The sequence below is a fragment of the Girardinichthys multiradiatus genome, chromosome 6 (genome assembly GCF_021462225.1).
Source record: "Girardinichthys multiradiatus isolate DD_20200921_A chromosome 6, DD_fGirMul_XY1, whole genome shotgun sequence".
Taxonomy (NCBI): domain Eukaryota; kingdom Metazoa; phylum Chordata; class Actinopteri; order Cyprinodontiformes; family Goodeidae; genus Girardinichthys; species Girardinichthys multiradiatus.
The window spans coordinates 44,606,551-44,628,293 of NC_061799.1; the positions used below are offsets into that span (position 1 = coordinate 44,606,551).

At 41.0% G+C, this 21,743-nt stretch overlaps 2 protein-coding genes across 3 annotated transcripts; one reads left to right on the top strand and one right to left on the bottom strand.

The window, feature by feature from the left end:
* Positions 1–996: 996 nt before the first annotated feature.
* Positions 997–8,561, bottom strand: LOC124869716 (collagen alpha-1(X) chain). The gene is made up of 5 exons (XM_047367781.1): positions 8,493–8,561; positions 7,878–8,304; positions 6,199–6,279; positions 3,612–3,692; positions 997–3,342 (listed from the first exon to the last, which is right to left on the bottom strand). Exons 1-5 carry the CDS (start codon positions 8,514–8,516, stop codon positions 2,426–2,428), a joined length of 1,530 nt encoding a protein of 509 aa, XP_047223737.1. The 5' UTR covers positions 8,517–8,561; the 3' UTR covers positions 997–2,425.
* A 3,731-nt stretch (positions 8,562–12,292) lies between these two features.
* proca (protein C (inactivator of coagulation factors Va and VIIIa), a) lies at positions 12,293–21,158 on the top strand. 2 transcript variants are annotated; one of them, XM_047367786.1, is made up of 9 exons: positions 12,293–12,395; positions 12,668–12,848; positions 14,433–14,590; positions 14,848–14,872; positions 15,553–15,663; positions 17,128–17,268; positions 18,265–18,383; positions 19,533–19,650; positions 20,471–21,158. In XM_047367786.1, the coding sequence occupies exons 2-9, from the start codon at positions 12,755–12,757 to the stop codon at positions 21,037–21,039; spliced, it is 1,335 nt and encodes a 444-aa protein (XP_047223742.1). In that variant the 5' UTR covers positions 12,293–12,395; positions 12,668–12,754; the 3' UTR covers positions 21,040–21,158. The 2 variants fall into 2 exon arrangements, with proteins under 2 accessions (XP_047223742.1, XP_047223743.1); XM_047367787.1 differs by having other exon boundaries at positions 12,306–12,395; positions 12,765–12,848.
* Positions 21,159–21,743: the final 585 nt, after the last annotated feature.

A 21,743-nucleotide genomic window follows, 5' to 3' on the forward strand; every position in this document is an offset into this window, starting at 1 on the left:
TATTTACCTGCTCAATAATAACCATGTAATGTTTTACAGAAACAAAGTAATCAGATGTTTGTAGATAATTGTAGATCTAAAAAAGAAAGAAGAGTCTTGCTTGTTAATTGAAGGAACGCAACTTCTAAAAATATTTTGGACGGATTGTTTTCCATTTTCTTGGTATAGAAAAGTGTTTATTGTGAGCAACAAGAGCAGGACAGGAGTCGCTCTTTAATGAACACTTTATTCAGGCGAGTTTAACGAATGGCTGCTTTGAGTAAAAGTTGCTAAATGTTTGTGCTCGTAATAACTATAAACTCAACATGAAAGCAAAACATGTGGTTGATAAAAGAACTGATTTCCGTCAGCATCAATCGGTGCTGGAGGTCCAAACTCTAAACAGATTACCAGCGGCAGAAGACACCTCATAGAGACATTGGGAATTCCTACCAGTACTTTGTACAATCCAGGATGTGTTTCTACCCGGCAGGCCCAGATGTTCCCTTCCAACGCTGGACATCTTCAAGGTTGTTTCACATCAGCCAGCTGTTGGCCTCATTTAGCCCAGGAAATATGCTGAATATTTGACTTTTTTAGCCCATCCTGTCAAAATCCAACCTTTCATTCAAGGCGTTGATTAAAAGTCAGGCTTGGTTAGTCCACTTTGTTCCCAAACAACGATTCAACCACATTTACACAATGATGGCAGTCCTGGCGGTGGACGTTTTGCTGATTAGATGGACACTAACACAGCTTTTTTCTATATCTTTTCAAGGAACTTATCCCCATCACTGTTGTGCTTCTGCTCACAATTACACCCAGTAGAACCATAATTTCTGGGCTCTTTGTGTTTTTAATTATTTAAAAACTCCATTCAATCATCTGCATATCACACAACCCCAAGTAAAGATCCTCATTCTCTGTTTGCCTCTTCAGGTTCTGAACTGTGTTGGATTAAAAGCACACTCCTGAGGAACTGTTTGTATTTGAATAAAGACACAAAACTCCAGCAACTGTTGTGTTTGTGTTTCTTTTACTCTATCCAAGCATTTTGTTGTCTGACTTCAATCAGGTGCAATCACCTGGAAACGGACATGAAACGCTGCAACAAGCAAAAATCAGTGAGTTTGGCTCAAATGCTCCTCATGAAAAAATCTCCACTTTTCAATCAGTTTGACATTTAGCTCCAAACCTGAAGGTTGTCACTTCCAAAAAACTGGAGATTTATTCAAAATTACATAAATCTATTAATACATACAGTCATAACACAAATTTACAAGGTACTTTTTAGTATCATCTGAAAACTATGTGGAAGCTATAGCTCTGTTTTCATTCATGCATCATTTCAAAAAGCAAGCTTATAATATTTCTAAAACATAAATTTTAATAATTGAATGCAAATCAACAGTTGCAAAGTGCTTTGAAAGTATTTCCTTTTGGAGCAAACCTGAACCTCTACAGCCGTTTTCAGCCAGCTGGATTCTCTAGAAATTCATTTGGAGGCTGACTGAAAACAGAGGTCAGAGGTCAGCCAGCAGCAAGCCTACGTCAGACACAGTGTTGAATCAGAAGTGGGACGTTTTAAAGGAGGAGAATCTGTCACAAGTTTTAAGCGTCTTACAGTTTTTCTCTTCATGTAGGTTTTATTACAGATTGTTTTTAGTAGTTTTCTTTTTATTTGGTTCTAATAAGGACATTAACAGATTTACAGTAAGATTATTTTAACATTCATCCAAACACGGACAAGTTTCCTCTTCATTGGTTTCTGTTCATTTTCTTAACTGTTTAGCATTTGTGACTCAATAAAGAGCTGAAGCTCATATTTATTCAGACCCAGCATCCCTATCAGAGTAAACAATAAAACACTGAATCTCATCAGCTTGTTGCTATGCAGCTGCTGTAACTATGCCCTACATAGAAAATATGCCTTGTATTTTAAGTATTGGGTCATTAATAAAACTTAGATCCCTCCGTTAAAGTTTATAACGTTGAAATAATTAACTTTTTAGAAGAAGCAGAAGTAATAAAGTGAATCTAATAAAATGCCAAATAAACGCGTCACACCACAGCATTGGGTAATATAAAACTAAATCACGCTTAATTTGCTGGTTTATAAATATTTGTGGCAAAGCTTGCGGATAATTTTAGAATAGTAGCCAGGAGATGGTAGCCAAGGCTTCATAAGGTTGGAAGGAGTCTAAACTGTTGCTGCAAAATGTAAAAAAAAACAATAACCATACAGTCATGTTTTAAATGTCAATTATTTTTCCAACGTGACCTTAACTCTAGATGATCCGAATCTGTAACAGGCTTGATTATCTGTCCCACTTACTCACCACCTTCTGCAAATACCCCTCCTTTAAAACGTGCTGTGATGAACACACGGAGAATTTGATTGGCTATCTGCTGACACTGTGTCTGAACATCGGCCACTGAGTAGGGCCTAGTTTGGAGAAGGAGTGACGTGACCATCAGGGCCATTCCAGTTGAAGCCACCTGTAGGATGCGGCTGCAGAAACATCCTGCCAAAGGCTGCGTCGCAAGAGTCAGGGTGCAGCAGGTAGCCGGAGAACGTGCTTTTGCTTTCACTGTCGGTGAAAATGCCATTGGTGAGAGAATCCTTCACCTGCAGCCATATCTGATCGCCCATGGTTAGGTGGAGAACAACCGTGTGGCTGGCGGTGGCTTGGCTCGATGCTTCTGTTACTCTGACCACAGGGTAGAAGTTTCGGAACAGGCCGACTTTCAGCGGCTTCTGCTTGGTTGCCAGGTGGAAGGAGAAAACGTAGGTGCCATTTACGGGTGCTGTGTACATACCCATTGATGGGTTAAAGTGCCTCTGCTCATTCATCAGGATTTCAGGAAACGGTACTGGCCAGTTTTCAGCAGGGAATGACTGGTTGATACATGCAGAGAATGCTGATTGGATGGCTGGGGAGCAGGGACCAGGTGGCCCCATCAGACCCATATTACCCTGATTTCCTGTCAAACCCGTAGGACCCTTTATACCTTGTGGACCAGTGTCCCCTTTTTCTCCTTTACTTCCCCTTTCTCCTGGAGTCCCATTAGTACCATTTTTTCCATCTGTGCAATTACAGGTCCCCTGTTCACCCTGATCACCTTTCTGACCATTTAAACCGGGCCCCCCAGGCACTCCCATGTCACCCTTATCACCTTTCAGACCCATGGGTCCAACAACTCCCTGGACCCCAGGCAGGCCCCGGGCCCCAGCTGGTCCTGGTGGCCCCTGCAGACCTGGCGCACCAGGGACACTGTCACACGAGGCAGGGCATATACCCTCTTCTCCTTGGGGACCTTGTGTGCCTGGAGGTCCAATCGATCCTTGGTCACCTTTCTCCCCTGGAAACACACAAATCAAATCAAGCATTAATTGGGTTTATAACATTTTAAGTCGGATTCTGGCAGTATTGCAGCTATGCTAGAATTCCCGAAAAATTCATGAGGATTCCTTGAGAAAACTGGATATGCTCTGTGGTGATCACTCCATGAGAACATTACATTTTTAATTTGTTCTACAAGCCCTACAAATCTAACATAGCAATGTTGCTTTAAAAAACTGTTTTCTCTGTAAAGTCTCAAACGCATCGTTTGTTCTGATCTCAGCAGACCTTTGAATCCTCGCTCGCCCTTTGTTCCAGTGAATCCAGTCAGACCAGTCTGCCCTTTCTCCCCCGTGTCTCCTTTCTGACCTGCAAAATGGAAATAAAGGAAACTTTAAGAACAATCCTTCTTTGCACAATCATCTCCAGAGGCTCCAGAACCATTCACGGTGAAGCATGGTGGTGGCTGTGTGACGATATGGATGTGCTTCTTAGGATTTGTAGCGTCTACTTGAGTCATGGTTCTCACAGGGAGAATCCCATGCAGAATACCATGTTCCAATTAGGAAACAAGCGTGATTCGCAAACTGTCTTCCTCTGTGATTGACAACCAGAAAACATGTGAGAGGAAACTGAAATACTCGAAGTCTTTCCATCTGTAAGAGCCTGCAGGGACTCCCTAAAAGAGACGGATAAAGATCAGGGCCCGTATTCACAAAGAATCCAAAGACTAAAAGTAGATCCTGGTGACGTCATTCTAAGAAAAATCTTAGAATTTCTCGAATTCTGAGATTTTTCATAGTATTTTCCCTCAGTAAGATAAAAGTTATTCACGAAGCATCTTAGGCCTTCAGAGAGCTCCTAACGTGAGGAGATGTTAAGAGCAGTGAGGAGGACTTTTAGTGATCCTAAGAGTGTCTGAAGCAGAGAAGATGGAGGAAAGACAGAGAGAAAGGAGAGATCTTCTCCTCCAATGAACAACAGTGAATGAATAAAACGCTACCGGCTCCATGGTGCACAGATCCACCCCCTAAACAGTCAAGTCAATAAGCTCATAAACGTCCATAACAATCATACAGTTATTAATATAGAGATAAGATTAACTTTATCATCCCCCTGGGGGGAAATTAAATAGTTTCAGCAGCAGGACAGGTTAAAGGTCAACCTCTAGTAAGTTAATATAAGGAAGGATAAATAAATACTAGACACAATAATAAATAATCTTGAATAAAAAGTGAACAAAATTACAAACAAAACAGTATATAATTATTTAAATATTTGCAGACTGTAAAATGCTTTTAAAAGATACATTTGGAAAAAATTGGAAAAACCTCCCAAAAAAATATAAGCACAAAGTACAAACTCTAGACAACAGTCCAATAATCTGAGCACTACATGCATAGAAGGAAGATGTACATGAGGTTTTCTCCACCTTTTTTCCCCGTTTTGTTTTGGTCGTTTTACCAAAACGAAATCTCATTATACAAAAAGGAGATCACAGTAAAATGCTAAATTTTAATATTAATATGAAATGAATTCATATGTAATGGATGCTGTAAAAAAAACAGCATGGCGCGTAAATATGATAAGAAGCAAATCAGACTAATACGAGCATATAAATAAGCTACGTTTAAACATGTTGATACTGTGTGACAATTTAATCTTGTTAAGTTTTATCATCACTGAATCCAGTGTAAATTCCATCATTGGTTCATTTCTCTGATTTCTACGAGCGCATTTATTCTTTTTTTTTTTTTGCAACAACCAATCACAGCTCTTAGAAGACAGCATACTGTGTGGGAATGTGTGTGACCAGCATGCTCCAGGGTTGAGGTGTGGGGCTGGCGGGGTGTCCTGTCGTTGGTGTGCTGCGGTGGCCTTCCTGGAACAGCGGTTGCAGCGTGTGGGGTTCGGGTGTGTCTTATTTTTGGATTTGTGGTCAATGGAATTTGGATCGGCTGATGGTGCAGTGGCGATGATGTGTTTGTGTGGTTGCAGGGGCATGGTGGAGGCCATCAGCCCCAGGTGCGTACTGCCGGCCAGGTACCTCTTGCCAGGTAAGTTTGTCCTGTCTTGGTATGAGGTCAGGGGGTCTGTTGTGAGTACGGTGTGGGGGTTGGGACTGCTTTGTCCTGGGACGGTTCTGTTTGGCAGGCTCATTTGGACCAGGTAGACCCTTCTTTTGTTCATGGCCGCCTCTCCAGATGTGGACGGGGGTCGCTGGGGGCAGGGGTAGTACGGTGCACCTTTTGGTAACAATGCTGTTGTTATATATATTTTTGCAGGTATAGAAGAAGTGTTCTAGGGTGTTACCCTATATTCTCTTCATCCTTCTTTCTCTCCTCCATTCTTTTCTCCTTCTTTCCCTTTTTCTTTTTTGCCCGACTTTTCTCTCTTTCTTGCTCTTTTGTCCCTTTTTGTTTCCGTCTCTGTGTCCATAAAAATTACAATAATTCCAAAGCAGTTTCTGATAAAGTTTTGTATAAATACACATGCTTGATATATATATATATCAAGCATATCATTATAGCGTTAGCCGTAATGTAAGATAGGAATTTCTGTTGTCTCCTCACTCAGGGTTGCTCTCAGCAACGACCTGAATCACTCTTAAGCTGAGACTCCAAGGCAGAAATGTTTAGGGTAAGATAGGAGCTCTCTGAGAGGACTCTAAGGATCTTTGTAAATACGGGTCCTGAAGTTCCAGGAAAGCAAAGTTGCCTGTAAAGAACTGAAGAATTTCATTCACAGTTTTACTAAGTTACTTACTTTAGCATACATAAATAAACGTTTCTAACTGTTGGAGGCGTGGAATGCTGAACTTTAAAGGTTCTTCTACGTGACAAGTTGGATGGACACTTGAAGATGTGTAACTCACCCTTGATCCCCTGGGGGCCTGTGAATCCTCGGGAACCTTTGAATCCCATCATTCCTCTCATTCCAGGACTTCCAGGTTCACCTGATCAAAGTGGCAATATGGTCAGTTTTTTAAGAAAATCTGAAGGTTCAGAAAAGACAAACCATTACGCTGCAAGACTTGAGCAACAATCCTGCTCTAAATGATTGATTTAAAACTTAACTTTAGCCCTCAAACAGCCTTTATTTGTAGTCAGACCTCTGTCTAACCTCTCTGTTTATTTCTTCATGTCTGATTTTAGCTGATGTATAGCTGCTGCTCTGTGCTGTCAGAGTAAAGCTGTTTTTCTTGGTTCTTGATCAGAGGTTAATTTCTAAACATGGACTTAGCTGCAAAGATCAGGTGCTGAAGTCCTAATTTTCTTTCGTCTGAAAACAACCAGTTAGAGTTTCTCTCACAACGACCTCGTCCACTCTGTGGTTTACCAAAACGAATCCCTAGCGCCATCTTTGGAAGAAACGCTGTTCACCATATCTTGAATGTTTCTGTGCTCCGACAGATTCAATTAACCCTAACCATCAGAATCTGTTTTCATTATATTAAAAATATCATTTATTCACATTTCTCCAACACAGTTAATTGCAGATTGTTCATTTGTACCATAGATATAAAGTTAGATATTTAGTACCAATCAGAAGTGCGCAGAAACTAGTTATATTTAATAACTTTTTGGAAAAAAAGTACTTTTAGGAATACCACTACATTTTACTTCTCCATGTAGTAATATGGACAGTAATATTATTTTAAAGTAATGGTACTCTTACTTGAGTTCACCTTCTGGCTACTCTGCTGACCTCAAGTTACTTCATTGAATGACGAATAAACCCGTCTTAACCCAAAATGCACCAGACAGGTGTGTGTGTCTGGAGAGAGTCCTTCTACACAAGCTTCATTGTTCTCGTTATTTTCTATCTGATCAGCCTGCTGTGCATTCGGAGGTAAAGAGAACATACAGCAAAGAGAAGATACTGTCACTGGAAGTACTTTTCACTGTTATGTACACATTGTCTACCGTAAGTATTGGTTTCAAAGGTTTTTAGGTTGAAAAAAACAAGGTTTAGAAATGTTTGTTTCTTTTGTCCGAATTTGTTATTTTCTAATAATTGTTAATAATAATAATTAATAATTGATTTATTTTATCATTCAAATTACCAGACCTTGCACATAATTTTATATTTTATCTGCATGATTACATCATTTCATTTTTGCAAATTAAATTAGACTATGAGTACCACTCAAGTACTCAATACTTTAGTAGCCATTTTTTAAAATAAGTTTTTACTTGATTAATGTTTTGGATGACTACTTTTTACTTCTACTTGAGTTAAAAAGATGAGGCACAATTCGGCCTGACTCTGACTGCTAGATGGCAGCAAAGTGCATCCAGTACAATCATTGTTATGTCTGGAATATGCATCAACGGGCATTGGTGGCCATGAAGACCTGAAGCAGTTTGAGGCAAATTTGTGACAAAAGTCCTCAAGAGGTTAAGATAAAAAACTGAGTAAATCAGTTTTACAACAAAGTCCAGGAGACCAAAAACAATGTCTGATATTCTGATATAAAATAACATATATGTTTAAGCTCAAACCATCTAATACACTGTATATACTTTTTTGTAATTAAAGTTGTCTACATACCTGGAGGGCCCCGGTCTCCATGGTCTCCTTTGGGCCCTACGGTTCCTTTGCAGTAGGAACAGATGCAGAAGAACGGGATCTGGTCGACAGGTGGTGGTATCGGCTGGCTGAACAGTATGTCACAGATGGAAGTATCTGGTCCTGGAACCAGAGGCGAGTTGTTGCCAAGCATCCGCAGCCCATCAGCAAAGATAGACGTGTTCCCGCTGGGGGGTCCAAACGGCATGGGCCCCCCACTGCGGGCATGAGATGACAACTGGGGAATCTGAACTGTTGACTCGTCCGGTGCTTTTTCAGGCCAGTATAAAGTGTTAGGGTCTGATGTGGAGCCTTCTTCTTCTGGCATTGACTTTCTGGTCATGTTTGGGAGCAACATGGCTGAACAGGTGGAGGACAGGACGAGGAGTCCTAACATGCTGGACAACATCTGGAAGAAGAGGAGGTTAATGACGGCCGAAGATGAGACAGACATCCTGAAACATTTTTATTTCTTTATTAATGTTTTACTACAGAGGAAATAGAACATTGAACTGTTAATTGGTCCCAGCCTGTCTCATTTCCTCTCAGCTGTTACACTTAAATCTTTAATTTGCTTTCAGGACAAGAAAAACTCACCTTTCTGTCTGAGTTGGGGAGCATCTTCTCCTGCAGGACTTCTAGGAAGATAAGCTGGACAGATGTGGCTATGATGCATTTATAAGCGTTACCCAGAACAAAACAGCTTTCAGGTTCTGTCTCACCCGGCAGGCCCACTGACAAAAGGGTGAGGACAAGGGGAGGAAGGGGAGGAGTGTCTTCATTGTCCAGCTTAGGAGGAAAAACTTGGCTTTCTGCCTGCTGTGTGTCCTCCCTCATAATGAAACAGCAGAAAAATATTCAGGGGCGAAAGAAGAGACGCCGCTCCGTTTATCGCTCCATCATTCCTCCACCCGCTTTTAATACTCACATCTTCACAAAATCATTCTCTGTAACCTCTCTCCATTAATCTTCTCTGTTTACCTGGAGACACTGGATGTTCTGTTTGATGGACAATTCACCAAAACGTCACTGGAGGTCCAGCTTATTTTAATTTCCTGGTAGTTCAGGTATCCAGTTATGATGTTTAGCTGAATTTTTGTTTCATTTAAAAGCTGATTTCAACCCTACCCATTACTGACACAAAATCTGTTCATTTCCCCATTTATAACCTCCAGTATGTGGAGATTATATATGAGACAATTATAAATGCTCCATTACCCAACCGAACATATGGGTAAAAGTGACCAAAGTCTTCTCATAGGGCTACACAGGACTGGTCCGTCACAGTGGCAAAAAAAAAACATCCAAACTGTCACCTAAGGGAAATTTATTGGGACCTATCAACCTGCGTGGTTTTGACTGCATGAGGAACCCAGAATACCCAGCAGGCATTCACAAATGCAGGAGGAGAGCATGCTAACTCTATGCAGAACACTGCTGGGTAGTTTTAAATGATTTTTATTCTTAATCTCAGACCAACTGAACAAAGCTGGTAACAAAGCTGGTAATTGATGCTCAACAGCTAAAAAGTAATTGGTGTCAGGATTGAATAAACTGTTCATTTTCAGTTCATTGATGTGTTTGCATTAATACAACCCACTGGCATTAATGTTATCATACAGCAACATTTCTGCTCCACACTAAGACAGTTTCTGACACAATGTGTGGTTTAAAACAACGTGTGTCTCAGGTGGATAAACTAATGTTTGAACAGATGCTCTGCATCAAAATGCTCCACCTTCCAAGGTTGTTTGTCCTTAGTGTTACCGTGGTGGACAGGCCACCTGTCCAGGTCACACCCTACACCTCAGCCAGTGGCTGCTGGAGAGAGAAGGAGATTCATCTAAAATACCATAAGAAATAAAATAAAAAGACCAACTTTTTCTGAGCTAAAAAACAGCGAGTGACCAACTGGAAAGGTTTCATGGTCATTCAGGGTTTTAGATGGGTTCACACCATGCTCTATGATTGTGCACACATTCAATACTTGAGTCTGGAATGGGTCTCTGATGGACTGATAACCTGTCCAGTGAGCCTCACCTCTCGCTCCTTGACTAAAGGAGGAAATAAAAGGATGAAGAGGATATGGATGGACGGAGGTCTGGAGTCATTCCTCTTCTTCTTTATGTTTGTCTTCCTAGCAGCCAGATTTTCTTGTCATGGTAATGGTCTTTCAGAAGGTATTTTAGAGGTTTTATTTGGTATTTGGCTACTTTTGCACTCAGTTTCTGACCTATTTTAAACAGCATCTGTGGCTCTTTGTTACCTGCAGTCTGTCAAGATAAAATAATTTATTTTTGTTTCTTTAGTTGAATCTATGAAAAATCCCAAAGAAAATGCAGCTTAACTCAAAGAAAACAGGATTTTACAAATAAAATAGGGAACAGTTTCAGTGATTGACCGTTAATCCTTTGTGCTTCTGTTGCATATTCATCTGATTCAGCCACATACTAGACGTATTTGTACTTATCAAAGAAACACTTTGTGAAAACAGAAGCACCTCCATCAGAACTACAAAACATACAGGATATGAAGAAGGTGTTTTTATCCTCTGCTCAACAATACGGTAACCTAAGCCTCTGAAAGCTCCCGGGCTTCACAATGAGCGGCCTACTTTTATTTATGCTTTTTACTGAGGAGAACAAAACATCTCCTGGGATTATCAGGACACATGATACTGATTAAAGGAATAATATGTGTGATAAACGGCAACCTCACTGTAAACAGGCTCCCTGTTCAGCTCCGGGTTCAGGTCTGTTTTTGTCATTTTTACCCTGAATGTTGCACTTCTAATGAAACAACTTCAGGACTTTAACTTCACCTTATGAGCTTCATCACTCTGTTTCCCTCTATGTGCTCGGTCTCCTGTCGTCAATGTGTGATGAGAAATAAGTGTACAGTCATCAGAAGATGATTGAGCTGCTGATGGGTTCCTGTCCCTGTGGATCAATAGGAAGTCTGCAGGGTAAACCACAGAAAGGTCACCAGTTCATCACAGTTGGTGCTAAACAAATCAACTGAACTGAAGTGAATGCAAACTGTTGGCCTCTTCAGGCTGATCTTACTGTACAAATGTGAGTCCGTAACCAGACTAAAGATCAAATCCGTCTGACCACAAATCAGCAGGCAACGCGCCAGTTCTCCAACGAGGACAGAAGGTGTTGGACTGTAGAAAGCCACACCCTCTGTCATGTCACCTCATAGCCTGTGGAACCAGATAAGTTTCTTCTATAACCTGAAGCCAGCTTTTATTTTGAAAAATCGAATGTAAACCGAGCTGGGAGAAAACAAAAGAAGACAAGTGGATGAATAGTTAACCCTAATAATTGTCCTGGTTTCCACAGCTGGTGGCACTCGGCGACACCCTGGAGGCCGGCCCGGTTTCCTCACTTCTACCTTATCTGGGTGTTTGCTGCAGGGAACAAGAAGACTGGCAGTCCTGTGAGGAAGATCTGGCTGATAATTCATAGATGCTGCTAGTGTTTCGTGAGATAGGTCATGTGACCACTAACACAGACAATACAGAACAGACATGTAGAGTGCTATGCAAAGCACTGAATTCCCCTTTACCTTTTTCACCATCTCTAACATTATAGCCACAAACATCTATGTGATGGAGAAAGAAAATAATATAAGTTTTTCCAAATGTTTTCCAAATAAAAACTCTGTAGAACCACCTTTCAGTCCAGGGCCAGCTGCAGGTCCGTTGGTTTTGTTTCTACCAGCTTTAAACATCTAAAGATTGATATTTTTGCCCATTCTTTTTTTTTTTTTAAATAAGTGAAGCTCAGTCAGATTTGAAGGAGAACGTCTTTAGATCTTGCCACAGACTCGGAACTGAATTTAGGTATGGACTTTGTATAGGCCATTCTAACACATAAATATGCTTTGATCCAAACCATTCCATTGTGGCGGTGGCCGTATGTTTGGGGTCGGTGAATCTCCACCTCCGGTCTCAAGTCTTCTTCCAGGATTTTGTCCAGGATTGTCCTGGATTTAACTCTATCCAACTTCCCACCAGCTCTGCAGCCCCTCCAGAGCCAGAGTCAGTTTAGCTGGCAACAATGTGTAGGTCTGCAGTTGACTGAACTAGATTTTATTTAGGTGTTTCAGAGAATGTGTTTTAGATTGGAAAAACAGGAACAAACAAATCCATCTATTTATAAAGCACATAAAACAGCCAGTTTGTCAAAGTGCTGTAATTACTAAACCAATACATCCAGAAAGCAACAAGATCATCAGTATGTGCTGTGGTTCTGATCTGATTCCTGTTAAATAAAATGTATTTAAAGGAACTGAAATACCTTTTGGACAACAAGATGCTGATCTTTCACTGAGGTGAGTGGGATGAGGTTAAAGGGGAGTATTTTGTGTGTGTTGACAGTGCTGGCAGAGCTCAGCTACAGACTGTGGACTCTCTGTAAACACTGGTAGTTAGTTATTAACACAACAGAATCATCCAGGACCAGCGTCTCTGTCTACAGCCTTAGTTCTTCACATGTAAGTATAAAAACCTGGTTCCGTTTCTGGAACCAGCTGCTTCCTGTGTCTTGGTTCGATGATGAGATGGTTTTGTTCAGCTCAGCCGGCCTGTGGTTTTCCAGACAGGAAAACTAGAGTCCTGCTGTGGTTCTGTTCAGAGACCTCTGTGTTTCCAGCTGAAACAGATCAATACTGTAGAAATGTTGCACTGCAGCTGTCAATGTTTGAACATTTTAGGCAAAAGTAGAGTATTTACACACGATGATTTTAGATTTGTTTTTTTATCTCAGCTCCTCTATTAGTCGTTCTTTGACCCATAAGTCCCATCATCAGACAGAAGACCTGCTGTGTGTTGCTGAAGACGCTGTTTCAGCTCTATGTCTGCAGGTTTGACTGAGATCATGTCTCGCCCTTTGTTCTCCCTGTTGGTCTGCATCGCCCTGTGGTCAGCGTCAGTCATCAGCCTCTCAGGTGGGTTTCTCACTAATATTTAAATACAGCAAAACCTTTACAGTCATGACTGGAAGGTAAATATTATTTCATTTCTGTGACATTTCAATAACTGATTTCACTAAAGGAAGCTACAACTGCTAAAGCTGCGTGTGAACTAACTCAGGCTATCCCTGCTGCCTAACATGAAATCAGAAGATGGGTGTCATTTGGTGCTGCTGATCAACCGCATTGATTACCTGATCATCGTCGGTATGATCACTGTTATAAAAGCAGCAGTTTTAGCATTTAACTGGTACCATACAGATCTGTGTTAACACGATGCCAAGAAGGGAAGACATCAGTAATCACCTTAGAGAAGAAACTGTTGTTGCCCATCAATCTAAGAAGGGTTAGAAGTTCATTTCCATACTATCTGAAATCCAAATATTATTCACAAATAGAAGATTTCAGACAGCAGTCCCGGGACTGGATGTCCCAGCAGGTTTACTCCAAGGTCAGAGCGTGAAGCAAAAACAAGACCTCCATCTAAGACTCAACAAACCTCAGTTACCAGGTTAAAGGATAAAGTTCATGACAGGACAATTAGAAAAGTGCTGAACAGTTACAGTTTGCTTGGAAGGGTTAAAGGGAAACATGGCTGAATGAAGCAAAACACTTCTGAAACATGTTCCTTGGACAGAAGAGACCAAACTAGAGATGTTTGGTTATATGTCACACCACCATGTTTGGAGAAAACTACACAGCAGATCAATAGAAACACTTTAAACCAACTGTCAAGCATGGTGGTGGAAGGATGATGATCTGGGGTTGCATTCTGCAGTCAGCCATTAACTCCTTTGTATACCAAATTATCCTGCACTCAAATTTCAATTCAAATTCAAAAATACTTTATTGATCCCAAAGAGAAATTAAATGTTGTTGTAGCTCATTTAGGTAATCACCTGAAGCTTGGCCCAAACTGGACCATGAACAGGACAATGATCCCAAACACAGCAACAAATCTAGCAGCAACTGGCTGAAAAAGAAAAGATTCAAGGACTTGCAATGGCCTATTCAAAGTCCAGACCTAAAACTGAGTGAAACACTTTGGTTGGATCTTCAGAGAGCTGTGCAGAAACAAATGTGGGCAAACCTAAAAGAAGTGAAGCAAGGATGGAGAGAAGAGTGGACCAAAGTTCCTCCACAGCGATGTGAGAGATGGGTGAGGTCAGACAGAAGACCTCTGCTGAGAGTTCCTACAGCTGGAGGAGATTCTACAAGCTGCTAGACCAGGGGGCGCACTTAGTTTTTACGCACTACTTCGGCATGTTGACTTCCTTGATGTAATAAAGACATTTTATAAATAATGTATTATGAAAGGTTTACCCTTGGAAGAGGATGATTTCTTTCAGCTTTGACCATATGAAGTTTAACACTGGATTTATGATCCAGTTGGATTTGTTTCTGTCACATTGAGCAAATTAACAGAAACCCAACTGAAGGATCTAATCCTGTTAAAACATCTCCAGGTGTTATAAAATCCAAAACAAAAAGTCATGAGATGAAAACGGAACCTTTACGGTGTAAAGTAGAGCTGCAGTCTTTTACTCTGTGTTCGTCCAGTGTTCTCCGACGCCCCGAAGGCTCACATGCTGCTCCGGTCCCGTCGGGCCAACAGCTTCCTGGAGGAGCTGAAACCTGCCTCCATGGAGCGCGAATGTGTGGAGGAAAGGTGCGACTTTGAAGAGGCCAGAGAGATTTTCCAGACCCGGGAGGCTACAGTAAGGCAATGATTTAATACTGCTGTGGTCAAGATGAAGGAAAACTGAGCTGACCTGCTTTATAGCGTAGCATTTATGGTTCATTACTGTGTGGAAGATTATGTCCTCATTCCTTCACCTTTTCCTCCCAGGCAGCCAGACATTCCTGTTCGATTAATACTTTTGTAGAATTTTTACAGGTGTTACGCTTTGCTTTGGCTGTTTTTCACTTGTTCAGATCTTATCAATAATGTTTTGTTGGTTTTGTGTGTTTCCAGCTGGAGTTCTGGACCGTGTACACCGGTATGTTGGTTAAACATCAGACCTGGCCTGCTAAATAAGGTTTAATAACAGGATTTTATAATGAAGAAAAAAGATAAAGTAGTAATTTACTCTCAAACAGCTCATGTTTATGAAAACTCCAGGACAGGTTGTTTGTTGAGCATCCTGAGGAATCCTGAGATTCTTTGACTTGACTTGACCTCTAAGCTGATCAGAAACCTCTCTGATGAATCGGGTTGACAGAAGATAAAGTTCCTAAAATTGCTGATACCGATATCAAAAACTGTGGATAAAGATCATAAACTTGACAGAATCCTGGTAAACATTTGGGTTTTGATTTGGAGTATCGTTTTTCTTCATGCAGCATCCCTGCAGCTCACAGCTGACATAATAACCGGCTATTTAACTGACTAATTATTTTAAAACAATAGCTGAACTAAGTCAGAAAAAGAATATCTGAAACATTAATGCATGAAGACACTGATCCAAACATGGGGAAATGAGTCTTAATGCAGTAATGCAAAAAATAAGCTGCCAGATGGTTTTGGGTTTGACCTCCAACAGTTTCTAGAATGATCTGTGGGAAATCAATGGTTTTCAACCTGAAACAGAGAAAATAGAAGCTCAAGAAGACCCGACAGGTCTTCAGTAGCTGATGTTGTTCTGTCCTCTCCGCCCTGGTGCTGTGATCTGTGTTTCAGATGGGAACCAGTGTCAGTCCAACATGTGTGTTCATGGCCAATGTGTGGATCAGTACCAAGGCTACAAGTGCCTCTGTTACCCTGGATACGAAGGCAAATACTGCGAATACAGTGAGTCTGACCTTCTGTCTGTGGGACCTATGAGGGGTTCACACCTGGTTTTAGGGTTCAGTTGAGAATCAGGAGGATGTTGGGATGAGAAGTGTGAATAAACAGATCAGTATTCCTTTCAAACTTATTTGAAAAGCTATCATCTTTAACCACATTACAACATAAACATAACATTTCTGAAGATTTACAGTCAATTATTCAGAAGGAACTTTCTTATTGTGTGAAATACCTCCAGATTTTAGTCCAGATTCAAAAATTCACCTCCTCATAGGAATATTTCTACTTTCTGAAAGAACAGAAGCTAAAAATCTTAAATGTTTCGGTTTCCACAGAAAATCTAGAAAATTATCCTACTCAGTTCTAAGTATACTATTTTAAATAAGTATACCATTTTTTTTTTTTGCCATTACTGTACAGTCTCTTATTTCCTATTTTTTATTATATTTTACCTATGTGTGAATTTGCATGCTTCCATTTTTCCTCCCATTGCTGCTGGCACAATAAAAGGTTATTACGTCCGCCAAGGAGGCCGTGTCTTTGTTAGCGTTGGTCTGTTTGTAAAATATCTCAAAAGGTAATGAACGGATTATGATGAAATTTTCAGACAAGGTGCAGACAATTCGGACAAAGAACAGATAATTAGATTTTGTTGGTGATGCGGAGTCAGACTATGGTGAGTTCCCACATGGTTCCTCACCATGTCAGCAGCTGACCTTAGCCTTGGTGGGGGTCTGCACTCTCTGAGGACTTTTCTAGTTGCTATTTTATTCTATTTATCAGAAACAGAAAGGCTAAAAAAAATTGCATTTCTGAAACTAAACAAAAATACAGAAATGCCAACTTAGATTGTATCTTAGCTCAGAGTTCCTGTTAAACAGATACGGCATATTTACAGATTATCTGCAAATAAAACACAGCCCGCTCTGATTGGTCAGTTTCAGTGTCCTGAAGAAGAACCATCAATGCCCTTCAGTTCTGCTAGTTCTTAAAAAACACGTTTTTCTCTAATTATCACTAATTCTGTCACCAATAATGTCTTGAAGTTGGCCAAACATTTCAGCTTTAGCTGTTTAAACTTCTGCAGAATAAATGTGACTCAAAATTTGTCATGAGAAAAAATGCCCACAGTTTCAAGAACAACATTAAGGAACATTTCTCTAGCTTCTCATGTAACCTGAGAAAGAGGCTTTTTCTGTAACTTTTTAAAGTTTTATACCTTTAGCAAACATCTTGTCTATACCTTATAGAATATAATATGTTGCACCACCTGCTGACCAGATTACACAACCTGCCAAATTTATCTCAAACCACGGTCGCAGAAATGACTCCATGACATGAAAGCAAGCATTTATTTCAAGGCTGTTTTTTTTTTTTCTCTGATGTATGTTAGTTAATGCTTGACTTTTTAAACTGTCACTGAATTTTTAAGACCAAATGAAAGATCCATCCCTTGTTGCCATTCAGATTTAACAGCCACAAACTGCTCGATGGATAACGGCGCCTGTGACCACGTGTGTGCAGAGAGCGAGGACGGCCAGAGGAGGAGCTGCAGCTGCTTGAAAGGATACAAACTCAATAATAACTCCAGGAAATGTAGCCCGACCAGTAAGAACGCACAAAAAACTTTAACCAAACTATGTTCTGCCTCAGATTGCTTTGTACAGACGGGTAGGAAGACTCTGATGATATGTTAATACAACAGTTAAGCGACACTGATCTGGATATTTTTCTAAACTGATGGATTTTTTACTGTTTTGGAAAAAAACATTTTACACAATCTCTGGCATTTAATTCTGCAATACATATAACCCACCAGCAGGTGGAGAAACACAGACATTAACAAAAAGAAATTATCAGCATGGCTAAACCAGTGCTAGGCTAAAGATAGTGCTGTTATGTTACATTTACTTAATAAAAGTAGAAATATGACGTCAGAATGATGTCACACCCGTCCAACCTTGTTCCAGATGCAAACTGGGAAACCAGTGGGTCCTGCAAACTGTTGAGCACAGAAACCAGACCAACCACTATTTGCAATAAAAGCGATAACTAACCTTATAGTTTATGCTTTTAAACACCACAGTGAATAAATCAGGAGTTACAGACTGACAGAAGAGCAAATTACATGTTTACGTCTGCAACTGTCACTGTGTTTTACAAGCAGTCATATAGCAGTCATATTGGGCTTAGAGGTCAGGATTTGTGAAAAATATACCAACTTTAAGTGAAACAGGAATGCAGCATGTTTATCGATGTCAGGGGTGTCCGAAGTCGGTCCTCAAGGGTCGGTGTCCTGCATGTTTTAGATGTTTCCCTGCTTTAACACACCTGATTCAGTTGATTGCAGTTTAGCAAAAGCCTGTTAATCAGCCATCAATGGAAATCAGGTGTGCTGAAGCAGGGAAACATCTAAAACATGCAGGACGCCGGCCCTTGAGGACCTACTTTGGACTCCCCTGACTAGATCTAATTGAATAAAACTTTTACAGTTAGCGCATTCAAAATTAAGTCAAAAACATGAATCCATTGTTGCACCATGCATTCAGAGATGAAGTAGTCGACATAAATATCTGCTAAAATATTTCATCTTTCATTCTGCAGGAACCTCATCTTGTGGTCAGATTCTGATCAACAGGTCACTGTACAGCAAGCCTGTGGGCGGCCCGCTGCCATGGACGGTCGGAGGAGAGGTGGGGAAAAAGGGGGAGAGTCCCTGGCAGGTAGCCGACCAACACCTATCAGTGAAATACATTCAAAGGTGGCTTAGGTGGTAAGGGTTCGTCCTGTAACCGGTGGGTTGCCAGTTTGATCCCCCGCTCCATCCGTCTCAGTCATTGTGTCCTTGGGCAAGACACTTGACTTGTCTTGCCTGCTGATGGTGGTCAGAGGGCTCGGTGGCACCAATTGTATGGCAGTGGGGTGGGCTCATTGTCCCTGAGCTTACCCCACTGCATGGCACTGTCACACCAGCTCTCCGTTATAAGAGTCCAGGTTCCTGACCCTTTTGAAACTTCTCCAAGCTCTTTTAATATAGGCTATAGACTCTGCTGGGTGTCCCCGCTTAACAACGTCAACCCAACCACATCATCTGCAAAAAGAATAGAAATCCCAAGCCTTCCAGACTACAGATGCCCAGCCTCTTGGCTACAACAAGAAACTCCATAAGTGGAAGAGTTCAAACAGATCAGATTTATTACCAGTGATGCCAACCAAGCTCTCTGCATGGTTGTGTGGTGTTGGAACAACGAAACAGACACGTCACTGGTCTGTTGTGTGACAAAGAGAAATGAGTCCAAAAGGAGAAGCTTTCAATTTGCCAAACAATTACCAATGTAAACATCTGAAATATGCTTCCTGACTGGCTGGAATCATGTTTGAGGTGACAGTGGGATGCTCTGTTACTTTTAGAGGAGCTTAAAGTTACTGCCCCTCTGCATCAACAAGAGCCAGTTGAGCTGGTTTAAGGTTGTGGGGAGGATGTCTTCTGGAGACCTTTAGAAAGTATTTTGTACAGGTGAGCAGAGACGGAGATAAAGACAGCTGAAGGTGATGAAATTGAGTTACTTTAAAAACGTTCTGCAGTACAGATTTGTAAGTGAACAAAATAAAAATCTAAAACGTGTCAGAAAATATGACAACAGGATAAATTATGTGTGTTTCAAACTTCTCCCTTTTAACTCTAAAGGATTTTTAATCTGATTCAGCTGGTGGTGTTTAGTCTAAAATCTCCTAAAGCGGAGTAGATCACTGCAGTTTAAAATTGGGTAAAAAGAACACAAAACCTCAGCAAAGTTAAATATTTTAACAGTTTGTTTGATGGCCAGTTTTGGGAGTGTACCTGTTAATATTTTATCTTTCTTTACATTTAGGTGCTGGTATTGAATGCAAGAGGTGCTTTTCACTGTGGAGGAGTCCTAATTGGTGAGAACTGGGTCCTGACGGCTGCCCACTGCCTTGAAAACAACTACAAATTCAGCGTACGACTAGGTGAGCTCTTGGTCTGCAGACACACAAATATGGAGCACACAAACTCATCGAATTGATTCAATTATCCACTGGAAATTAAATAATGCAAAAGAAACAAACTGAATTTTTTGTGTAGCTTTTGAATTCTCTTCTTTTTATAACAGATCAGTAGGTTTTGTATTTGATTTCTGCATCTTTCATACGACATGTTTTTCTTTTATTCTCACACCAACCTTGGGACACATATAAGTCATGTAACATAAGTTGAAAACCTTAAGCTGCTGTCAGACAGTTTGCTGTAACCTTTTTACACTGGTGTTTTATCATCATTATTTTTCAAAAGTATCAACTGATTAATTAAAAATTACATTTCAACGCTTGATGAGTGCCCCCAAGTGGTCAGATAATTATTAAGCAAATTAATCATCGTAAGCTATGGCATAAGTTTCACTTTTATTTTCAGGCATCTGACATCTCGAGGTGAGTGAGGCCTCTGCATAGCATAGTGTGACATTGAGTGATCTGATTACTGGTACGTGGCTGCAGTATTTCAGTTGCAGTTGCCTCAGTTTTGTCACAGTGGTGCATATGTGCAGTAAACATTCACATGTGAGAAAAAGTTTCCCCCTGTCCAAAATTCTGTAGCTACCAGGTTTATCTAGTCATAAAAATTGCATATTGTGCTGTTTTAAATGCATAGGTTGGCATTGTGGGAGCATCCTTTTACTAAGACAGCATGTCTTTCACTGTTATTGAAACAAAAGGCTAAGATCCAAAATGGGACAGGGTATTAGTAACTTAACACTTTGTTGACCATTAGATCATGATATTTTTTTCCCAGGTGACTATGAGCGAATGAGAAATGAAGGCACCGAGGTGTTGCTACGGGTCGCGGAGATCTTCAAACATCCCAAATACAACACTAGAACGGTTGATAATGACATTGCCCTGCTGCGCCTGCAAGCTCCGGCCCCTTTCTCCAGATACATTGTCCCCATCTGCTTACCTGGGCGTCCCTTGGCCGAGAAGGTGCTCCACCTTAACGGCACCACCGCCGTGGTGACAGGCTGGGGTAAAGATGACAGCGGGAAGCATAGCTCAGCACTGAACGTCATAAAAGTCCCACTGGTCAATCACACTTTTTGCAGCCAGCAAATGTTTCCCCACGAACTCTCCAGCAATGTCCTGTGCGCTGGGATCCTGGGTAAGAGAATTGATGCCTGCGAGGGAGACAGCGGTGGGCCAATGGTCACTCTGTACCGGAACACCTGGTTCCTGATCGGCCTGGTGTCATGGGGTGATGGTTGCGGCATGACGGATAAGTTTGGCATCTACACCAAGGTGTCCAACTACAACGAATGGATCAACCAAGTACAGGAAGAATGGGACAGAACACATAATCCTCAATAATATTGAAGCACCTACACCTTAAACAAATGATCCCGTCTGCTCCGTTAAACCCAGAGAAATCACTCAACACATCAATGATGATGTTAGACATTTTGTTAAATAAACCTGTTAACCTTAAAGAGGCTTCAGTTTGTCTGTTTTACTCCCACTGACCTTCATACATCAGCAAGTGGTGCAGATGATGAAAGATGGATCATACTAGTCCTTAAAACTCAAACCCATACGGTGCAGCGACAAGAACAAAACTCTGATTACTGACCAGCTGATTGAGTAGAATCATATTACCGGCTGCAGATGTTAGACTGTTACTTTGCAGCAAAAAAGTTGTGGGTTCAACCCCTAACCGGGGAGTTTCTGCACAGAGTTTGTATGTTCTCCCTGTGTATGCAAGGGTTCCTGAATGGTACTTTGGTTTCCTTCCACAGCCAAAACACCTGCATGTTAGGTGGCTGTTTGTGTCTGAGATGGACTAGTGACCTGTACAGGGTGTAACCCACCTCTTCCCAGGGACACTATAGATGGTGTTTGTACTTGATTCAGTATCAAACGAGAGAGAGTAAGGCTTTCCCCTACATATCAAGCACTTCACTCAGTCCCCGTCATAATGTGATCTCTGTGGTAAACTAGCTGCTCCGAATTATTTACACTCTGTAGATGGTTATCCTATATTTAAGTCTCCGACATTTATTTTGGGATGTTTTATA

Bases quoted from the DNA above. Each gene is read 5' to 3' on its own strand.
- LOC124869716 (XM_047367781.1), bottom strand. From the start codon at position 8,516: ATGCTCCCCAACTCAGACAGAAAG. The intron at 6,280-7,877 runs GTATGTAGACAA...CACTTTGATCAG, and splicing joins TGGAGACCGGGGCCCTCCAG to GTGAACCTGGAAGTCCTGGA. The intron at 3,343-3,611 runs GTCTGCTGAGAT...GTGTGTTTCCAG, and splicing joins GGGCGAGCGAGGATTCAAAG to GGGAGAAAGGTGACCAAGGA.
- proca (XM_047367786.1), top strand. From the start codon at position 12,755: ATGTCTGCAGGTTTGACTGAGATCATGTCTCGCCCTTTGTTCTCCCTG. The intron at 12,849-14,432 runs GTGGGTTTCTCA...GTGTTCGTCCAG, and splicing joins GTCAGTCATCAGCCTCTCAG to TGTTCTCCGACGCCCCGAAG. The intron at 17,269-18,264 runs GTAAGAACGCAC...TTCATTCTGCAG, and splicing joins CAGGAAATGTAGCCCGACCA to GAACCTCATCTTGTGGTCAG.